This window comes from Athalia rosae, chromosome 7, assembly GCF_917208135.1.
Source record: "Athalia rosae chromosome 7, iyAthRosa1.1, whole genome shotgun sequence".
Lineage (NCBI taxonomy): Eukaryota > Metazoa > Arthropoda > Insecta > Hymenoptera > Athaliidae > Athalia > Athalia rosae.
This window is the reverse complement of record NC_064032.1, coordinates 4042019-4063875: the sequence shown is the minus strand read 5'-3', so window position 1 is coordinate 4063875 and position 21857 is coordinate 4042019. Positions and strand designations below refer to the sequence as shown.

The 21857-nt window shown below is 41.9% G+C and overlaps 1 protein-coding gene across 4 annotated transcripts; it reads right to left on the bottom strand.

Annotated features, from left to right (window-relative positions):
• Positions 1-867: 867 nt before the first annotated feature.
• Positions 868-21366, bottom strand: LOC105687804 (protein draper). Of its 4 annotated transcripts, none has more exons than XM_048658969.1 (18): positions 21037-21366; positions 7569-7886; positions 7350-7476; positions 6976-7144; positions 6332-6578; positions 6111-6231; positions 5893-6030; positions 5497-5676; positions 5074-5401; positions 4742-4849; positions 4171-4335; positions 3694-3900; positions 3109-3264; positions 2829-3005; positions 2623-2733; positions 2298-2504; positions 1993-2181; positions 868-1880 (listed from the first exon to the last, which is right to left on the bottom strand). In XM_048658969.1, exons 2-18 carry the CDS (start codon positions 7676-7678, stop codon positions 1579-1581), a joined length of 3042 nt encoding a protein of 1013 aa, XP_048514926.1. In that variant the 5' UTR covers positions 7679-7886; positions 21037-21366; the 3' UTR covers positions 868-1578. The 4 variants fall into 4 exon arrangements, with proteins under 4 accessions (XP_048514926.1, XP_012259390.2, XP_012259553.2 ...); XM_012403967.4 differs by having other exon boundaries at positions 21326-21343; XM_012404130.4 differs by lacking the exon at positions 3694-3900.
• Positions 21367-21857: the final 491 nt, after the last annotated feature.

The window sequence follows — 21857 nt, the reverse complement described above, 5'->3', positions numbered from 1 at the left end:
ATTCATTTGATATAGTATCTGCAAAGTCTTCGAATAGTCCGATATACGGTGAATATAAGATTAAAAATAATTATATTTGTCTATCACAGGTAATTAAAACTCATGCACATTACTCTATATTACACATTGATAATAGTATAATAGCAATAATAACAATTAATGATAAAAATAATATTAATTATGGTGGCGATACGCGTACATGTATATTGATCATGCTTCGTTTGTATTTCTATTTCAGTGTCTCTTTGAACGAAAAAAATTTAACAAAATCACATAAAATTAAATAATTAAAACGAAACAAGTATGATAATCTGAAAAAAGGATACATACGTACGACGCACATACACAGACACATCAAATACCGAAATTATGTGAGACGAAATTCGCGAAATATAGAAAATTTTTAATCGCGAATTACCATTCTTTTTTTCGTTCTGCAATTTTTCTGGTAATTCGAACATTAACTTCGGGAATTCCATTGCATGAAATACAATGACAATATCCGTAGCTACATTGACTTGATTTTATAACACGCATTCTTCAATTAATTTGTAAAAACTATTCGTCAATCAATTATTGATATGATTATGACGAAAATTGTGAGCCATTATTAATTGTAACATACGTTGTGGATAATTGCGAAATTGGGGATATGAAAAAATCGAAACTCGTTGTTGCACATAATTATTTAGAAATGATATTTTCAAAAAATGTAAAAAAAAAGGACATTGCACAGATCGTTTTAATATCATCGGGCATAAACGTGATTTGAAAATGGAATCATGATTTACGTTATTTTTTGTTTCTTACGTATTTTTTTATTTTTTTAAGTTCTAAGTTTTTTCGGTTGCTCGATTCTCTTAGGTCTTTTTTTTTTTTTTTTTTGTTTTATTCAAAAAACTATAATTAGACTTAAACCTAAACGCTCGATATAATTTCAACGAAGATACTATTCTCAATAATTATACATCGTATTAATATTCACGATTTAAACGTTACATAGCTGAAGATTGGAGGAAAATAATCTTTTTTTTTTTTTTTTTCCAAATAGTCAGTCAAAAATTATATTATTACGTAGCACGATTTTTAGCGACAGAATGATCAATCGCGAAATCGGTGAGATTATACATTTACGATTACTGTCTATCGTTTTTACTTCGATAGTAATTAATCGTCTTCTTCCAATTCATAATCCGACTTCAACGATATGATTCACGATTTTTTCAAAATTTCCTATCGGCTACTTTGATATTCTACCAAATTCCCTTAAAATTAAAAATCAGATTTCTAGAAATATGTATGTATATATATATATAATTTTCAGATTGCAATTTTTTTGTTTAGTAATTTTTGGACCGGCTAATTCTAATCCATATCCCATAATTTTTTTTTTGTTTTTTTTTTCTCGAATACTGATATTGCAAATATACAATTATCACTCAGCCCGCCGAATATCATTTCGGCACAAAGCTGTACAATAATCGTGAAGTGGTTTGTCTTCAATTTGTTTTTTTTTTTTTTCTTTTCCAAATCTCCCACGCTCGACAATCCCGATAACATAATTTACATTGACTCACTTCACGATCCTCCAGCTTCCGGATCTGGATCACGAGATTTACTCGGACCACTTCCGTCTTTCGGTCCGAAGCCGTTGACCATCCTTTGATAATGGGGTTTCCAGGTGCTCGCCGGTCTCGTGTAATCGAGATGATCGTATTCCAAATCAGCGTTCTTCTGTTTGATCTCGTCGTAGACGTGTTCCGAAGCTTTCTTACCGTCCATTTCATCGATACTGTGATAAACGTTCACGTTGGGGTTACCGAGATCCGCGTCTTTATTCTTCAGAGACGCCGCGTGGTTGTATTGAAGACCGTACGAATCTTGAAACGAACGGAAAAGAAAATCATTGCTTCGCCAGCTGTTTACCGAACGATTTTATTCTCTGCACTGAATCGCGCTCGTGTCTTTGCTTTCTCTTTTCGACTTATTTACCTTTGCAACTGTCGTCGTCGTCCTCACCGACGCCCGCTATTACCGTGCCGAGTTTGGCGCGTTCGTTGTTTACGTTTTTCATTCCAAGGTCGTTTCTTATCTGTACGTTGTTCAACAAGGTTGCCGTACCGTCGTCAGCTTTCACGGATTCTTGGTAAGAGTAAACAGGGTTGTCGAAGTGATTTCGATCTGAAACGGATACAAAATTTCCACCTAATCTCACTCACCGCATTAAAAAAAAAATCGAAGAAAATGAGACGGGCTCTATTTCTTTTTTTATTTTTTTTCGCTCGATCGACGATTACCTGGGGTGGTTACCGGTTCGGCTATGTAGTGTACTTGGGCAATTTCCGTTTTCAAATTAGCCACTCTTCTCCGGTAGTACATCCAGATGGTGAATATTATAGCGATGAAAATCAGAGCCACCGCAACCCCCGCGACCACGCTACCGTAACCGGCTTCTTCCTTCTCCTGTACCTTCGGGGCGAATAATTGCTTGTCGCAATTCTCTCCTGGCGAATCGGACGTTGAGAGAAAAAAAAAGAAAAAAACGGCGATTATCGCTGATCACATTTCGATGAAATCTCGGCAAATTTCGAGTACCGTGATTTTTTTTTTTCTTTTTTTTACCTGTGTAACCGTGACTGCATATGCAACCCTCCGTCGGATGACAGACGGAATTTTCGTTGGTGCATTCGCAGGGTTCCATGCAATGATCCCCGTAGTATCCTTCGGGACAGACTGTGGAGATTTTTTTTCAAAAAAAAAAAAATTCACATCAGAGGATAGCAAAAAATTCAGAGCAATTTAGGGGTTGAATGTGTCGGGAGACTCACGTTCCGTGCACTGCGTCCCTATCCAGCCGGCCGGACATTTGCACACTCCGTCATTTTTCCTGCACTCACCGCCGTTCTGACATTTGCAGTGTTGCGTGCAATTGACACCGTACATCCTGGGAGGGCAAGGAAGCGTGCAGTTCTGACCTTGCCAACCCGGTAGGCAGTGGCAGACACCTGAAATTTTGTTTTTTTTTTTTTTTTTTTTGTAATTTATTTTTCACCCGCATCGAATCGATGACCTGGAGGAATAAAAAAAAAGAAGGGAGGTCATCCATACCAGTCACATGATGACAATCGGCGCCGTTTTTACAGCTGCAACGATTGGCGCAGTTCAAACCGTATCTGTCCGGCGGACAAGGATGTTCGCAAGTTATACCGAGGTAACCGGGACGACAGACGTACTGACCGGTGACGTGATCGCACGTCATGTTGCCTGAAAAGATTTTCACATGGGAATTTGGTAAAAAATGTATAAAAAGAAAAAGATACGATGGAAAAAAAGAAAATTTTTCAGGTGCAAAAAAGTAGCGAAAGAATTTTACGGGACCGGACGGTTCCCGGGAGTTAATCTGACGAGGTTTTTTTTTATCGAAAAGAACTAGCTACTTCTAAAACGTCACGATTACAATACTACACACAGTGAAAGCAGACCACACGCACGAAGCAATGTTTGCGTTATTATTTTAGTGCGATGATAGAATAATTTTTTGGAAATTTTTCCGGGGATCGTGCAACGTATCAGGCCACTGGGTCCGTCGTTGATTTTGATTTTTTTTTTTTCTCAGTTTTTTCTCTCTCTTTTTTTTTTCTTTTTTTTTTCTGTCTCGCGCGATGAAAAACCAGTAGCGTGATGTATTCTTACCGTAGGTTCTCTCCGGGCATTTTTCCTTACAGGCAACACCGTAATAACCCTCGTTGCAGGGTTGCGAGCAATTATCACCCTCCCAACCTCTCGAACAAACGCAATTTCCAGTTTCTGGATCGCAAGAGCTATTGTTCATGCACTCGCACTGGGAGTGACAGTCGTTCCCAAATTTACCAGCTGGACATTGCGTCTCGCATCGTATTCCTGATTATATATTTTATTAAATGTGAGTGATCCACGCTAAAGCGCTCCCATACTGGTATTATTCGCTAATCATTCTTTGTTAATGTGTCGACAATATTCGGAAGGAAAGAAGAAAGAATCACCGATTTCGATATCCGTTCTTTTTTTCTTCTCGGTGTTAGTCGCCTATGGTATTATCAAAATTTCACCATCCCATACAGCTTTGATTTAATTTAATTAATTTTATTTGTTTTTGTTTTATTTTTTTTTTTCAAAAAAACGCCAACGAACCTCGCCATTGATCTTTGCACTCGCATCTTCCGGTCTGGGGATCACATCCCAAGCTATTCTCATCGTGACAATCGCATATCCCAGTGCAATCGTGTCCGAAAAATCCGTGGGGACATTTCTCCCGACACAGTTCACCGATGAAACCAGCCGCACAAGTGCACGTGCCTGATATCGTACACCCGTCAATTGTGTCAAAAAGAAAAATCATCGTTACAATTTGTGCGGATAGAAAATAATCGTGTGCTCCAAAGCCGTTGCGAGTATAGGAGAAAAAACTATATCAAACTATCTCGTGATAACGCGCGTCTGCAATTTCGAAAAATGCAAAGAGAAAAAAAAATCACACGAGACACAATGCAGGAGAACTTCCCGTATAATTACGGTATTGCAACGTACGGAGTACGATGAATTTACAGAAATATATTCGCATGCCTCGAATTGTGTTGTTTTTTTTCACCGCAGACGTTTCATTTGGACAGTCTAATTACGAGGATACAACGAAATGCAACGTGTCACAAGATGTGCGGAAAAAACAAAAACTGGAAAAAATTATAAGTAAAATAAATCTCACCGTTCTGTGGATTGCAAGCCGCGTTGTTCAGGCATTTGCACTCGTCCTTGCATCCCTTACCGTAAAATTTGTCGGCGCACGGCCGATCGCAAAGCGAACCGTCCCATCCTAATTTGGATATTTTTTAACACAAGATAAATAACAAAAAAAGACAAGAAAACCAAAAAAACCGCAACTTCTGATCAAGCGTGCACACGAATAGCGATACGAACGCCAACGAGGGGTGAGCGAATTGCAAAAAATAACAAAAAAAAGAAGGAGGGAATAAAATTACTGAAACACGTCTAGATATCGAAGAGTGAAAAAAACGAAATTCGGCCGATTTACGCTACCTTCCGTGCAATTGCATTTTCCGTTCTCCGGCGAACAGGTGGCACCGTTCTTGCAGGCGCACCTCTGAGCGCAGTCCTCGCCGAAAGTACCGGCCGGACAAAGTTCGCTGCAATTCTCCCCCCTGAAACCGGGAGCGCAGGTGCACGTCCCGTTTACCGGCGAGCACTGGGCGCTGTTCTTGCAATTGCACTGCTGCGAACAACCCTTGCCGTACGTGTAGATCGGACAGGTTCGCGAGCAAGTCGCCCCGTCCCATCCCGGTTTGCAGGTGCATTTGCCGTCGAAGGGGTGACATAGTTCCGTGTTGCGTTCGTCGCAGTGGCAGACCTTGGAAAAAAAAAACGATAACACAGAGATATATATCCGGTGATTTTCGCTCGCCCTTGAGAAACGTCGTGTGTTGTATTCGTAGGGATAATTACGTTCGAACAAGTCGGCCCGTAAAGACCGTCGGGACATGCCCTTTTGTCGCACAGGTCTCCCTTCCATCCGGACTTGCAGTTGCAGGAACCATCGATGGACGAACACGTGGCGTCGTTGGCGCACTCGCAATCGCTTTCGCAGTTCAAGCCGTACTTTCCGTCCGAACATGTGTCCAGACACTGTGTCGTTCGAGAGACAATGATTGCGTCATTTCATTTATTTATTTTTTTTTTTTTTACTTTTTACGTAACACACGTGGGGGAAAAAAAAACAAAAATGGAGCAACGACGCGCGGAACTTCGATCATATCGCGGTGTGAAGCGATTCGTGGAGAGAGAGAGAGAGAGAGAAATGAGAAATGAAAAAACAAACAAAAAAAAAAAGACAGATCGTACCCTTTCTCCTCTGAAACCAGGCTTGCAGTGACATTCGCCGGTTATGTGATGGCAGGAAGCTCCGTTGTAACAGTCGCAGGTCAACGAGCAATTTTCACCCCAGTGACCGTCGGGACATCGATTGGCGCACACGGTACCCTGTAAGAAAATATTTCACTTCGTGACCTCGGAAGGCGATCAGATTCCATCCGATGGTGATCGGATCCTTAACAACTCACCGTCCATCCGGGTGTGCAGAAACACTGTCCGGTGGTCGGACTGCACGAGCCGTCGTTCTGACATCTGCATTCCGACTTGCATTCGTCACCGTGTTTTCCCGTCGGGCAAGAGAAGTCGCACCTGCCGAACGACGTTTCGAAATAAATTGATCGATCGTTGAATAGATATTCGGGGTATCGTCGAGTTTTTCATTTTTCAAGAGCGAAAAAAAGGGGCTTACAGAGGTCCGGTGAAGCCGGGGGCGCAATGACATTCGCCGGATATGTGATGACAACTGCCGCCGTTTCTGCATCGACACTCCTCGCCGCAATCTTGACCGTAGTGATCGGGCGGACAGGATTGATCGCAATATTTTCCCATCCAACCCCTGGTGCATTTGCAATCTCCGTTGAACGGATCGCAATTACCACCGTTCTGGCACATGCATTCGTTTTTGCAATGACGACCCCAGTATCCAGCCGGACACGCTGAAAAATGACGAATAAATAACGAATACTTTATAACGCCGGAATGAAAAAAAAACACGACAATTGCCATTGCGTAACCGTTTGCGGTAATTTTAGGTTTTCGGCGCTGCGTGCAGTTTTTTGACATCCGATCGCCACCTCGTCATTATTTCCGCACAAACGTGATTCACGTTTTCCAGTTATTGTTATTTTTTTTTTTATCCATCGTCATCGTCGTTATTTTTTATTTCTCATTTTCTTCGCGCAAACTCGGAAAGGGTCGGACGACCCTTTGGTCCTATGGCTTCTACTTTCTACAGCCAGTTGCCTAGGATCGGTCGGCGGTAACGAAAATTTTCCTGCTTCGACCGATCGAAATTTGACGCGTTTTATACGATTCAATTGAAACAAAACTCACTGATGTCACACGATGGTCCGCCGTATCCCGATTCGCATTTGCATTTGTCCGGAGCTACGCAAGTCCCGTGAAGACAGGTTTCCGAACACACCGGAATGCAACGATCCTCCGTATTACTTTTCGTGTAACCTTTGCAGCACTCTTCGACCGGACGATATTTCAGCAGCGTCTGAAAAGGGTTTGAAACAAGAAAAAAAATGAAAAAAAAAAAAAAATGAAAAAACAAAAAAACACCCAATTAAATGATATCATTCGTTGTTTGCTCGTCAAATTGTTACGTAAACTGTGCGAAGAGCGATCCGCTGGTGCAGTCGTCACATCGAATAATTACAGTCACGAAACAATTACGGTTAATTATTTTTTTCCATTGTTACCTGAGTGGTGAATACCGGCTTGAAGTTTATTTTGTACTTGGAGCACCTTGGTGGAAAATTCAGGCACCACGTGTACTCCCTTACTTGGTAAGGTTTGTTCTCCGATATCCTGACTGTGACGGTGTACCTTGAAATGATATCGATGAAGAATTTTCCGATGAAAAAAATTGCACAAAAATCACGGGACAACGTTGAAAATCGAATTTGTAGGGAACTTACGATTCCTGTTTAACGCAGACGTTGGGTCCTTCGAGGGTACGAGCGACGTTGGCGAGGGACAGAAATGTCAAGGTGGTGAGAAGGATCCCGGCTGCCGTTGTCCCCGTCATTTTCGTTCCTTTGTTAACGCGTTTGACGTTGATATCATCAGTTCGTTCCTATTTGTTTTTCTGTTATTCTTTTTTCTCTCCCATAAATTTCACGACGACTCTACGCAGACTATTAGCATTCTCTCAGCGCTGCGCATTTTGCATGCTAGAAATTGAGCGATTTTCAGAGCGTGATGATCCAGTCGACGGTTCGGCACGTCGCTATCGCCTGAAACGTGAATAGACGAGAGTGAAACACGAGCGGATCGCACGGATTCTGGGAAGTATCTTCGCGAAGAAAAAAAAAAAAACGGAACGAAAAATGAGAATAAGTAAATTAAAAAATATTTCCCGCTTCTGGATAGAACGGTGTAAATTACGTTTATACTAACGACGTTTGTCGCGGTTCGAAGCGAGAGAATCGGTCGGAATAAATAGCAATTTTCAACGCTAACTCGTTGAATTGGTTGCCCCGTAGGAATTAACCGCGCGTTAAAAAGTATCGCGACGTTGGTCAACGCGCGCTGCTAACATTCACGGTCGGTCTCGGCATCGGTGTGGAAATTGTGCGGTAAAACTACGACGGATCGAGGCGCATCTTAGGGGCAGGGACCTCCGGCCGACTGGCGAACGCATCAGAAAGGAGGAGAAGAAGAAGATGGAAAAAAAAAATAAAATAAAGTAAAATAAAATAAAAAAAAAACAAAGCGAAGAACAAATAAATGAAATAAAAGGGAAGGCTACAACCGCCGGAACCGCAGCAACCTCTCTTACGAACGAAGAGTGAATCAAAGCGTTAATCGAGTTTAAAATTCTCCAATTGAAATGGATCCATATAAATACATGGTATATACATATATATATATATAGTTTCCTTTTGTCGTATCAGCGAATTCGAGTTGAAACGAGACACTTGAAAAACACGAGTCATTTTCAACGGAATGTAAGTCACCCCGCAAAATCGAAAGACACCAGAAGCCTTTCTACAAACAGTTCATTCAACACGAACGACAAACAATGGAAACGCGAAGACGAGCTATCGTTATCGTATACGGCGAGACGAGACTCTCGACGATTGAAATCGGTACGGGTACGAAATTCCGTCTTCGTAACACCGAAAACTTAAAATAATCAAAATTATCGAACGTGCATCAGCGCGTAGCGTGCGCGTCACACGTGCTCGCAAGATGTGGGTGAATTTTTTTCCAATCTCGTACGAAAAAAAAATTCTCCTCCGAATCGTGGCAAAAAAGACGAAGGAAGTCGGGCGCGTGCCAGAATTTCCCTGGAAATCTGGACGACGGATGGCGTCGGAATGGAGAACGACGACGACGACGACCCTCGAACAGCTGAAGCCGCAAAAGTTGCGGGTTTGCGCGAAAAAAAAATGCGGATCAGACGAACGGCCGAAACGCACGTGGAACGCCTAATTTTTTTCGCCTAGCGAACAAAATACGTCGTTGAATCATCGCGTGATTTTTCGATGACTCCGAGTAATTGTTGTTTTCGGTGACGCGGACAACGCGGAGTTTCGCGCTCGTTGAAACGGAACGAAAGTATGGGTATAAATTTTTGGAAAGTAGTTTCGTGAACTCGGTGAACAACGACGACGGAGATGCGGGGAGTCTCGGGGGCCCGAGCCCGAGCCCGAGGCTCGGAGTTTCGCCCACGTGTGTGCCAAATGTCAGCGAATGGGATACGCGCGACATCGAGATGTTGGGACACATTAACACCGCCGCAAACTAGTCCCAGTGCGGTTGGCCTACCGCGAAATAAATCAAGTGAATTAAATCTCGAGTATCCCGAATCAAGCTATGATGACGACTCCTCGCTGACTTCTTAATTTCCGAATCCTAACGACGATACCGATTGCATTAAACTCGCGCGGACGCGTCATCGGGGCTATCGAGTGTCTCTCTCGAACGAGGTCCTCAGAAAAAAGCCAAATATCTTCGAATTCAGCCACCGAACGCTTCAGATTAATCATCAAGTCGATGACTCGCTTCATCCCCATCTCATTCGCATCCCGTTCGCCGAGGGGAAAGTTTTGAGTCATTTTTTTATTTCCGGACGATCGGGACGATCCCCGGTTCCGACGAGAAACCCGCGTCAAAAAATTCACGTTTCTACGAAATGTTTGGAAAACAAATTTTACAATTGAAAGAAATTACGGTCCATCCGGATCTCCGTAACGTGTTTACGACACACACGCGCGCGCGCGCACATACGGTCGTGTACAAAAGTGACCTTCATTTCGCGTAACCGCGCGTTTATAATTCGCTTGTATTATACGCACGCTTCGAACAAAGAGCGTTCGGTACGCAACGAGAAACGGCGATACTGTCACCGTCGTCGTATCATCTCTACAGCGCTAGGAAACTTCCACCGGTCCAACGAACTACCGTAAAAATACTTTCGAATCGTACCACCCGTTAGGTCGTACACACGTACGCGGGGTACCCTGCGGAGAGACACACAGTGTGACAACGAGATGGTCGGTCGTCGGTTCGTCCGGTTCCTGACGATGATCATCATCATCGTCATCGTGACGAGAGCAGAGCGCGGCTATGGGGGACGAACTTTGTCGCGGAGAATAGCGGACGTGCGAGCGATACGCGCTCTCTCGTTTGTCACAAAATCGACCCACGTTATAGTTTATCATCGTTGTCTAAAAAAAATATCTACCGACGTTATCCGCGTCCGATTTATCGGCCGACGTTCGACGTGTTCCAGTGTATTTTCAATGATCCCGTATTTCAGAGCGGCTCGGGCAAAAAAAAATTCTCCTACCGCGGACCGTTCGACATTCTGCACACGCGAAACCGGTCTCCACGGCGAACGGACCGAAGCCGCTGGCTGCACCGTGAGCGTCTCGCCCGCTTTTTGAGGTCGTCGCGGGTTTATACGGATTCATTTTCAGTCCGGATTAATTATGATAAATCGCACGATCCGGAACGGATGATATTTTTCCGAATTTTTCACGACGTTTCGAAACGAGGACATTTTTTTTTTAATTTCCATCGTCGAACAATGACGCGGTTGATTTTGTTTTTCGCTTGAGAGAAAAAAAAAATCGAGTGGGGTCGAATTAATTGAGCATGATGCGACGTTGGACGTGGATCGTAGCGATATGATATTGTGTACACCGAGCGGAAAAAGGAAGATTAAAAAATCAACGACGCCTCTGTATTTGATGAAAAAAAAAAGAAAAAAATTCTCAGAGATTGTGAAAATGGAAAACAAAAGAAATGACTAACTCCGTTACTCGTTAGCGCGACATATCGTATGGTTATGCATGCTTCATATATATGTATATACAACTACGTGGTGTAGTTCAAATTACAAAGCGATTCAAAGTCCAGGAACTTAGATTTCATTCAAGTCGGTAATTAGAAGAAAAATTATTTTCACATCCGCATATCGCAGCCTCGTATTATTATCTTCCTCTTTCTTTTCCGAAATTCTATATGATTCCGAAATCATTTCACCGTTACTAAATACACACGGCGACCTCGTTAATACACGTAACTTGCGAACAACTATTTTATCCATACGTCTCCGCGACTGTAGGTACGTGGAAAACTTTCACCACCGTACGTCCAACGGTTACGTGTTAAACTATTGCATGTAAAAAAAGGAAAGAAAAGAAAAAAAAAATTCGTTCAACGTGTATATCGATTCGTTTAACTTCTCTCCATATTCATAGGATGCAGGTGAGACCGTTGCTGCACGTGCGCAATAATTCCAGAAATTCCACCAGATCTAACAAACTTTACGCGTTGGTTCACCCAATAAAATTCAATCGGAATTCCAAACAGCGATTTTCGAAAGTAGATCGGATACTTCGATCAACCGCGTAATTGTTTTAATTTGAGAAAAAGGATGGTCGAATAAAAAGTCATTTACAACGCAGCTCCGAAGCTGTGTGGCTCGCGGTAACTGAATATGAAAGTAAACAATCTAAAATTTGTTTTTTCCGTCATAATTTTCTTTTTTTTTTCTTCATTAATCGGTGAGCGTCAGCGTACGAATTCCCTTCCCGTATTCAAGTCGATCGTAAAAAGCGTGCGGATTTTCATGTGGTTCGCATCATTTTTCTCTCTCTCTCTCTCTCTCTATTTTTTTTTTTCTATATACCGACAATATTTGCGGTGCGAGTTGAATCACCGACGATAACAACGTAACGTTGGTGAAACTCGTGACTCGGAATTGATGGGAAAATTAAAAGAATCGTTTAAATATAACGAAAATGTAGACGAACGAACGTAGATTCGATCATTTGAAAATCTTCATCGTCGGATTTGGAGATGAAAAAAAAAAAAAAACATTTCAAAAAGTCGGTTTCTGAGTCATCGTAGAACGGGATGTGGTTTATAAAGACTCGGCGCGAAGAATTAATTGACGATAAAAATTACAAGGGATGTGCATCACGAGTTTATATATCCAGCGTTAATCTCCCTACGTTGTAATAATCTCAGGGAATTGATTATCTGCAGGGAGTGTTTCTTTTTTCTTCTCTCTCTCTCTCTCTATGTTTTTCGTAATCACTTCTCAGAATATACGGTGCTGATTACATTTTATCATCGACGTTTCAGTTGATAAAGTAAAGCGAGAATTTACGTCGCAGTTTGTTGTACTCTCGCCGTCGTTTCGAATTCTCTTCTTCCCTCTCTTCCATCTTGTCCGCTTCATTGCGACCGTTGTAGAGAAGCACGTGAGATTAGAACGTGTAACTTTATACGTAGCGTAAGATAACAAAACAAAAATTTAAACTTTAATAAACCCCGAGGGCGACAAATTACTATTTGTTTTCAATCATTTTTTTTTTTTTGTTTTTTCTGATAAACTTCAAAGCCGTCTACTGCGGATCTTCTAGCTAAGACGAAAAAAAAAAATCAATGAATCTGGTCAACTATAAATAACCCCATAGGTTCTCGTTCTTGGAACATGAAATTACACCGACGTGTTTATCGAACGCATGATAAACTGCAGGGCAGGAGATGGTGAGAAGGGAAAAAAAAAAGGTAAAAACTCGTTTCAAAGTTAAAAAAAAAAACAAAAAAAACCTCCGAACCCTAAACGATTTTTTACTCGTATCTATAAATGAAATAAAATTCTTGTAACGATCTGCATTTTTTTTTTTATTTTTTTCATTCGGTAGAAGCGCAATCGCTATACGATATCGAGGGAGCTCAAGTCATCAACGACCGGAGACAAGCGGATATCTTCACTCCGGGTCCCCAACTTCCGGTTGTTTCCGGTGTGCAATTTCAGACTACCAGACAGGTTTAGAAATTGACGTTCGGAAGTTACTTTTACCGATCGTCGCACAGATTCGTCTCGATCGAATCTTTGGGAATTCGATACTCGATGCGAATGTTAATCGCCTCGCGATCGGACGTCGCCTGGCGTACGTTCACTCTGAATGGAAAAAAAAATATAAATTCCAACCATCGTGAGTTCAAAACTGCCGCCGATTAATTGAAATCAATAAATGGGAGAGATCTATTTCGTATAAACGAGGGAATCGAGGTCACCGAACCGCTTAAGGGGGACATCGGTGCGGATCGTAATCATTAACGGAAGTCGGCTGCGATTTACGTCATTAAACGCATCATGTGTCACGGTAGTTCTGCGAAAAAGAGAGATGATTAAAAACAAAGAGAAGAAAAGCGTTATCGTTCTTCTTCGGAATCGTTGCGTAGTGCGAATCATCCGAGAATCGTACGTACGTCTTTCGATTGTTCTATCTCGTCTGAATCCTTTTTCTTTTCAATCTGAAAAACCGCAATACCGTTAACAAGATCATTAAACAACCCGCAAGTAGGTGTACGAGGATTTCCGGAAGTTCAAAGTCTCGGATGCACAATTATCAATACTCGATGATAAGTGCAAGCCATAATCTCTTCATTTTCTGCAGATCACATTCGTGACTAATAATTCCACAAAATTTTCATACCGGATTAAATTCGGGTTCATGTAACAACGATTTTTTATTTTCTTGGATTTTGTTTAGACGGTAAGAAAAGATCGGTGAGAATCTAAGGGGGGCCTTGACGGGGCTTTTCTGCCCTGCTGCCGGAAGACCAGTACAAATTTTTTCTCTTTGTTTTTTTCAAACGAGAGATGAAAAAGAAAAATCCCGACGTTTTTCATACTCTCTCTGTGAAAAATGGTAACGCGCCGATGTTCTTGGCGGCCCCTTGAACTCGGTCAGAGTTTCAAGTTCGTTTTGATCTCGTAAACCGGTCTCCACAGCTGCCGAGAAGAAAAAAAAAAAAAAAAAAAAAAACTTCGGACGAAAAAGAAAAGGAAGAAGACGAAGAAGCCGAAGCCACGAATGGTCGGTCCAGGAGATACGGTTACCGCCCACACACCCTCGACTTATAGATAAAATTATCTATACCTACGTATGTATCGCAACGTACACAACCAAATCCTGAAGAGGATACGTTGTGGCTCCAGAGAGAAAATCTGCAGTCGAGTTCTACGGCCGACGTTTTTGATTCGTTTAGTAGTTCGGTTAGGACGGTTTTTTTTTTTTCTTTTTCTTTTCTTCCGTTCTTCGGGGGGCCCTATCGCAAGTGGTTTTAACATCTGAGCGTGTACGCGTTTCACAGCGTTGTAAAAGTATAAAGTTTTTTTTCCGAGCGATAAACCGAAAGAAAAAATACCCCAGGAACCGTATAAGCAGCGCGGCGGTACGAAGAGTATAATGCGACTGCACAACCCCTCGGGGCGACGTCGACGCGTACACGCGTCTCTGCCGCGTATAACGCACTCGTAATCGTCTGTCGGTGGTTACACGTTTTACAAAACACGCGTAAAACGTACGTCGTACTTGATGGGGGTAGTCGAAAGTTTCGTCCCGTCCTGTTTCTTTCTCTGTTTAGGTACGTGTGCACCGTCGATTGTGCCCGACCCGTTACAAAACTGAACCCGCATCGCTTCGCAAGGGTGTATAAATCTAAGGGGCGTTCGTAGGAAAAATTTCTCCCTATTTCGTCGGTAGAATTTCTTTTCTTTTTATCTCCAGAATTACGAACAGCGATCCACATAAAAAGGATAACGATTGGGAAAGCAACAAAAAAAAAATAAATAAAATAATCATTAACAGAAGAAAAAAGTGTAGAATATTCTGGAGGAAGTTTGCCTGCGGTTAAGGGGTGCGATTTGCCTTTGAACGCCCCATACTTACGTACGGCTGTACGCGTAAAGCGTGTCTCTACGAGCGTAAAACGTTTGTGTACAAGTGAAACTTCCTCTCATCGTCCTGACAGCCTTCTGTTCGTACTCCGTACTTGCGTCCTACTATACATGTGTACATTACTATATAATATACACTCGTTAAATTTTCTATGGGTACATAAATCGCTGCACATGTGTGTGTGTGTGTGTGAGACGAATCGTGCACATGGAAATACGAAAGAACGAGTACCCTAACAAGGGAAGTGTTTTTTTTTTCCATTTTTCCTTTTTTTTTTCTTTTTTTTTTCTTTCAAACCCCCGGTACATTACACCCCGAGTGCGGTATGTGCGATACCTACGGTTCGGAATATTGCGGGTGACTATGTGCGTTCGAATGGACAATCGCGCGTGGTGAATTTTTTTTTTTTTTTTTTCTTTTCGGATGACGTCGTCAGACGCGGTCGTATACGTGCTACCTTGGTTATTTTAAAACCTGCAGATTCCACGATGCGAATCGTAGTACTTATAAATAAAAGGCGTATTTATTCCGTGCGCGTACGTATGATGCACTCGAGCGAGAAAACGATCTTTGCATGAAATGATAAAAATAATTACACCGACTAAAATATCGCTTTCGAAAGGTAGCGATCACGAAGACACTCACCGATGACCGAAGGACGCGTGTCTGTATCTAGTTTTGTAGAAAATGCAAGCAAAAAAAAAAAAAAAACAAAAATGAAAGGAAAATTTAATCGCAAATCCAAATATCCTGAGTCAACGGATTCCGAGGGCAGCAAAAGGACGAAGTTCGCAGGGGAAGGAGGGGCAGCAAAAACGGGTATTTAAGGAAGGCCCGAACTTTTTTCTCATTGTTTGTTGTCTTTGAGGTAAATGAGAAAGATTTTCAGTCGCCAAGAGGAGGGAAAACAAATATTGTTTCGGAGCATCTTTTAAAAAAGTAAAGAAAAAAAAAAATTTCTCAAGCAAAACGAAGTTAAGGAAAGAAAATTTCAGTTACATTTTTTGGGTAACCCCGATTTTTCCCGTTTCCTCCTTTTTCCCCCCCAATGCTGAGCAAATAAAGCTCATAAACCCCCCGATGACGTCGATATTTCGAAGACGATATGATTCACGAATCGAATGTGCATAAAGTCTTAAAATATTAAGAACGTTCCAAACGAAGCGTTCGACCGGAAGTGAGTAATGAATTTCGTTCGGTCTGTACAAACGTTTCACTCATATCGCGCTTCAGTTCGTATTCAACTGATAATAATCGCCCCGGCGCAGTATCGGCCGAACGTCGGGGATGTCGATTCGATTTCCAGTTCCGCGTTTTTCCATACCTCCCCCATTTTTCGTGAATCCGTTTTCCTCGTAACCCCCCAGCTGTTATTCGCGAACCGCGGATGGTCCGTGACCCGATTACGTAACACGCGTATACGTACGTACGTAAGCGAGAATAATCAGCACGGACAAACGGGTTCGAGATAGAAAGCGACGCGTCGTATACACGACGACCAGACAAACGCGCTCTTTTCTTATCTGATACGATTTTCTCAGTCTTTATTCTTCCCCTCCGAATCCACACGCCACGCGTGGTTTGAACCATATCAGTCGTATAATGAACTTGACGCGGCGATAACGTCGGCTTTGCCTGCCTCGCTGCGATTACGTACACGTTACATTCATGTAACGAACTAACATACATGTTACTCACATGTAACGTAAACGAACGCACACGCCACGTTCTACTCTCGTCTCGCGAATACATCGAAGCGGCATTTTTTTTTTTCTTCATTTATTTACAAAACATCGTCACGAAATTTTTCGCACAACGTGCACCGGATAACGTATATTTTCCGAGCGGTACAGATAAAACGGTGGGTCGATGAGTTTGGATAATTTGATCCCGTTCAGAGCTGAAGCAATATTTTCTTTTGTCGCAATCGCTACACGATGCACACGTTGACGTACGATATATCTGCTTATGGCACTGCTTCGTTTCTGTTGAATTATTTATTTATTTTTTTTTTTTTTTCTCTCTCTTTGGAAGAATGAATAGAATAGTACATATGATATGGGGGCTGAGAAGTCACGGTTGAACTATATTATCCGCGGTAAGAAGATTATCAAGTTTTAGTTATTTATAAAGTAAATTTATTTCCACAGCAATATGGAGTCCCGCATATTTTGGGATCGCACACGTTGCAGGGAAAGAAAAATTTTCAGCTTTCCATCGACCGTCTCATTCTTTCTGAAAGGGTAAAGTTTTCCACAGTATCTACGCTGTGAAGAGGGTCGATTAATTGATTAAAAATGTAATTTGGGCTCGACAATAATTTTCTCGAATTTTTAACCGACTTCGAAAATTTGTTTTTGGAACTGTCGACTGAAAAAAAAAAGAATTTCGAAGGTAAGAGCATGCGTCACGGACTGTGAGAACCCCCTTTTTTTTGTGACCTTGGACTAGATGATGTCCGCAACACGCTGCAGCATCCCTTCCTTTCCTCCCTCTCTTGAGTGATATCGATTTAACTACCGAATATGTATGTAGTAGAGATTTATACACACACACGTATTAATATATACATACGAGTACGTTTGTCACAGTTGAGGCTCTTTTTTAAATACCCCCGGTTCATCATTCGACCGCGGAGAAGTTGAATCTCCAGCACCGTGAAGGGTCGATTTTTGTTCAACGTTGCACCGTGTAACCAAATATTCGACGGAGGAAATTAGGCGCCGAAATAACCATCGGTTTTGTAACAGTAACTTACTCGGTTATTCGCCTTTCGAATTCCTGACCTGCAGGTGTTCACCTGGGATCAGGTCAACGCACAGTTATATTCGGTTTACAACCATTTCTACGCGCTCGCACGTCGCGGCATTTCGTCCGACTTACTCTGAGAAACGAAGGGCAGCAAACAATTATGACCGACTCTGTTTTCTTTTTTTTTTTTCTTTCTTTTCTTTTCCAAGTTTTTTACGTTCTCACAACGTGCAACCTGCACGAGGAAGGTATGTATACACGCTATGTGTGAAGTGCACAGCGGTGCGCATTGTACGTGGAAACTGCCCTGACCGCATTCCTTTTTTTTCTTCTTCTTCCTTTTCTTTCACAACTGCACGCAGAGCTAGCTATTCGGGTTCCTTTACTTCACTAACGTCGAGTGAGCTGGAACTACGACCTTTTCTTGGCTAATATTTCGGGACGAGAATCGAAAGGACTCGAACCACATTTTTTTGGGTCATCGGAAGGCTTCGCAGATCGAGGCCAATAACGAGAATAATTTTTATCTTGACTCTTCCGATCTACTTTGAGCTTTGGAAATTGAATACGATCGCTAAATTGATTTACTTAGCTGCAGAACTGATCGCCATTCGTCGCTTTTCGGAGCAAAGAAAATCATCAGATATCTCGATGGAATTATTTTGTGGCTCGATTCCCGTTTCTGGAGGCGAAAGTAGGGAAGAAAAAAAATCAGAATTTTCGCTCGGACGTTTTCCCGGTTTGATCAATGGGACTTTTTTCGGGGTAACACCCGTTGAGTTTGCGGTTGTCGATTTTCTCGCGCTAGGCATCTTTCCATTTCATTGCATTCCATTTCGTTGGATTCCATTCAGTCGGTGGAAAGGATTTCGCAACAAACTGTATTATCCGCGAGTCGAACAACGAGCTAAACAAAAGAGAGAGAGAGAGACGAAAGAGATATCTGGAGAGTCTGGTACTGTGCACACGGTTAGTTTCTCACATATTCGTAGGACGTATACTGCGGTCATGTGTACGTGAAAAAAAAGTGACGTAACTCGCGTAGTACGGATAGTACGAACGAGTTGACAACAACGATTTCCTAAATCCTCATCTAGGATAATCTCAAAGGAACATAATATAAATACCAAGAATTTTAGAAATTCGAATGTCCTGAAGTAAGAGATTCATCGACTCGGCTGACAAATTCTGAAGTTTCGTTCAAAGAAATCGGCGAACAATTTCGTCGTTCTCTGGATCGATTGCGAAAATTCTTTCGCTAGCCAAGCAATTTTTTAACCGAGTCTGCTCGTCCGATCCGACGTATAAAACTCCAAAAAAAACATTCCTATCGGTTTCGTTCCACTTTTACTTGGAATGTAAATTGAATCTCTGTGTCTCGCTCGATCAATTACTGCAACAACTCGATGACGTTCTAATGCAATTCTCTAGAATTCTTAGAAACTTCTCTTACACACCGCACCGTGCACATGATACGTACGATCGAACTTTAAGCTTACAATTAGACGAGGAACTTTGGTTTACACGTACACTTCCATGTAATTATTGAAAAGTTTGTGACGAACAAAAAAAAAAAAAAAATTGAAGAAAAGGTAGGAACAGATATCTGAAATTTCGTTTTTTCATCCAAAAAATTCAATGAACATCGGAGGCTAGGAAGAGAAAGAGACGAACAAAAAGCCGATGACGAAGTATGTACGCGGAGTGGTAGTGGTGAACGAAATGAATCGATCGACCGACTTGTATCGACGATGTGTGAATGAATTAGAAAAAAAAAAGAATGAAAAAAAAAACTGTTGAACAAGTCATACGTACTTGTCCCGCGCGTATGGTTTAACTGATTATATATTTATGCCTTTATAAACTCCCACGACGATTACTCATTTCCTGTTAAATTCAGATCATAAATTATGACGAAGACGAAGAGCTAGAGGAAGAACTATCATCTCAGATGTTACAACTAGAAGAAAGATCGTCTGGATTCTCTCGATGATTTTTCCAACGAAACAAATCTTCAAAAAATCACGACGAAGAAACGAAAAACTAGAAAATCGAATGATAAATATCTTCTTCTTTATTTTTCTCCAACATTTTCCAGTTTTTGTTAATTTCTTTTATTTTTCCACGTTGACACGGATAGCGTGGTAACGGAATGAAAAGTCGCGAAACGATGTAAAATATTCTCACAGCGAAGGTCGCGCATATTAGAGCGTATAAACGTTACACGTTATACGTATACACAGTGTCTCACGCGAGTCGGGAAAACAACAAGTCTCGAATCGTTAATAAAAGTTTCGCGGAAAGTTTTCCGTTCCAAAATTCTCCCAATTACATAACGAAAGTCGAAGAGTAAATTCGACCGACTTATTTTCTTCTCTTTTAATTCCCGCGTTCATCTCATCCCGCGACGCTGCTTGATAAGTTAAAGAATTGTTTGAAGAGCTGAATAAATTCTTTCGAGTAATTGTTCTTATTTTTTCTTCCCCCCCCCCCCCCACCCCCTCACTTCCAAAGATTCGCAAAATTACACGCGATTATACTCGGAGGTAAGTACGCTCCGTGAATTCAAACGTAAACGTACGTCGAACGAAAACACATCGCGACGTCTGAAATGATGTCAGCGCCCCAACGCGTACAATTACCATATTATAATATCAATTTTATTTTTACGGTACGATCGATGTTTTCAATATCGTCGAAAATCACCGACGTCGTTCGAATCGGGGGAAAAAATCGGGACTCCGATTTCACCACGAAACGCGACGCGGACGTCCTGCGTACGGCGGAAAAGAATCGGGGTCAAATTCGACGTTTTTCGAATCGATTCGAATTTGATTCGAATTTTTTTTTTTTTTCTCTTTTCGAATCCTTCGGTTATTTTCTCGGGAAGAACGAACGATCGACGAAGAACCACCTGCTGCTGGTAAGGAGCGAACGAATCCGCGTCGATTCGTAACGATTTTGAAAAATCGAACGATGACGTTTCGCGGCTGTTAACGATATGGAAAACAAAGATGAACTCGATATCTCCGAGATCGTTCGATAAGCCCTATATACGTTATCCGGTAAACAGACGGCGTTTGCGATTGTGAAAATGGATATCAACGCAACGTCGCGATGATTGAACGTACGTAACGCGCGGCGATGTTTTCGATCGCGAGATGCGAGAGGGAAACATAATCCAAAGATACTCGTGACAAAGAGATTCTACTAATAGTATAGCCAAGTCGGAAGACCCAGTTACGATGTAGTTATACAATGCGTTCCAGGGCTACGTAGGTAACGTACAATGAAAATATTACAACAGTACAAATTACAGCGCTCGACTTAAGCGTAGAATGCGAACGGTCGAAAGTATAACGGTAAAAAATTTCCAACTGAAAATTTTTACGTCAAGCTAGTGAAGAAACTGTGCGCTTACATATTCGCCAGAAGTAATCCCACAAACACAACGAAAATTTATCTTTCAATTTTCTGACCGAACGATTTTCAGAAATTTTCACTCAATCGAATTCCTCGGATCACCGTCGGCGAACGATCGATCGAAACCGAACGTGAACTGAAGGTACTCAAACAAAAAAATTAATTCGACGAACTGATGAAAATCCAAAAAAAAAATTTTCACTCCGGTTGAAAAAGTTCTTCTTTTCTTTGATTATTTTATTTTCTCAAAAATTTTTTCTCGAGAGTGGATCACGCGCGCAATTTACCGTGTTTGCTTGACGCTCTTACAGCAGCGTTTCTCATTGTACTAAATACTTACGGGATATAAAATAAGGCCCAAGCCCCACAGCAATTTGTACGGCCTCGTATCGGTAACCAGATGGCGCGTATCGCAAAAACGTACCACGGTAACAACCGAAGTTCATCCCCCCTGGCAAGGGTAACTGAGACCCCGGACTTTACGGCCACCGGCCCCGAAGCGCGCGACTTTTCCCGCCAAAGGGAACGTCGGAGCGGCACAGAAAAGCTCGGGGTCACCTTGACGAGATGGAGCCACCTTTCGACCGTCCGCTAACGCTTTCCCCCGACGGTCGCAAACGGTACCAATTTCCTCGCAAGCTCGAAACCGCGGGATTTTTGTCGAATGATTTTTTTGGAAAAAATTCTCGTTTCCGTTTCCACTTATTTTCTAGACGTTGAAGAAAAAAAAAAGCTCGGGGTTTTCCCGAATACGGAATTTCATTTCGCTCGAGCTTTTATCCGACAAAAGCTCGACAATTTTTTGACTCGTTTTATTTC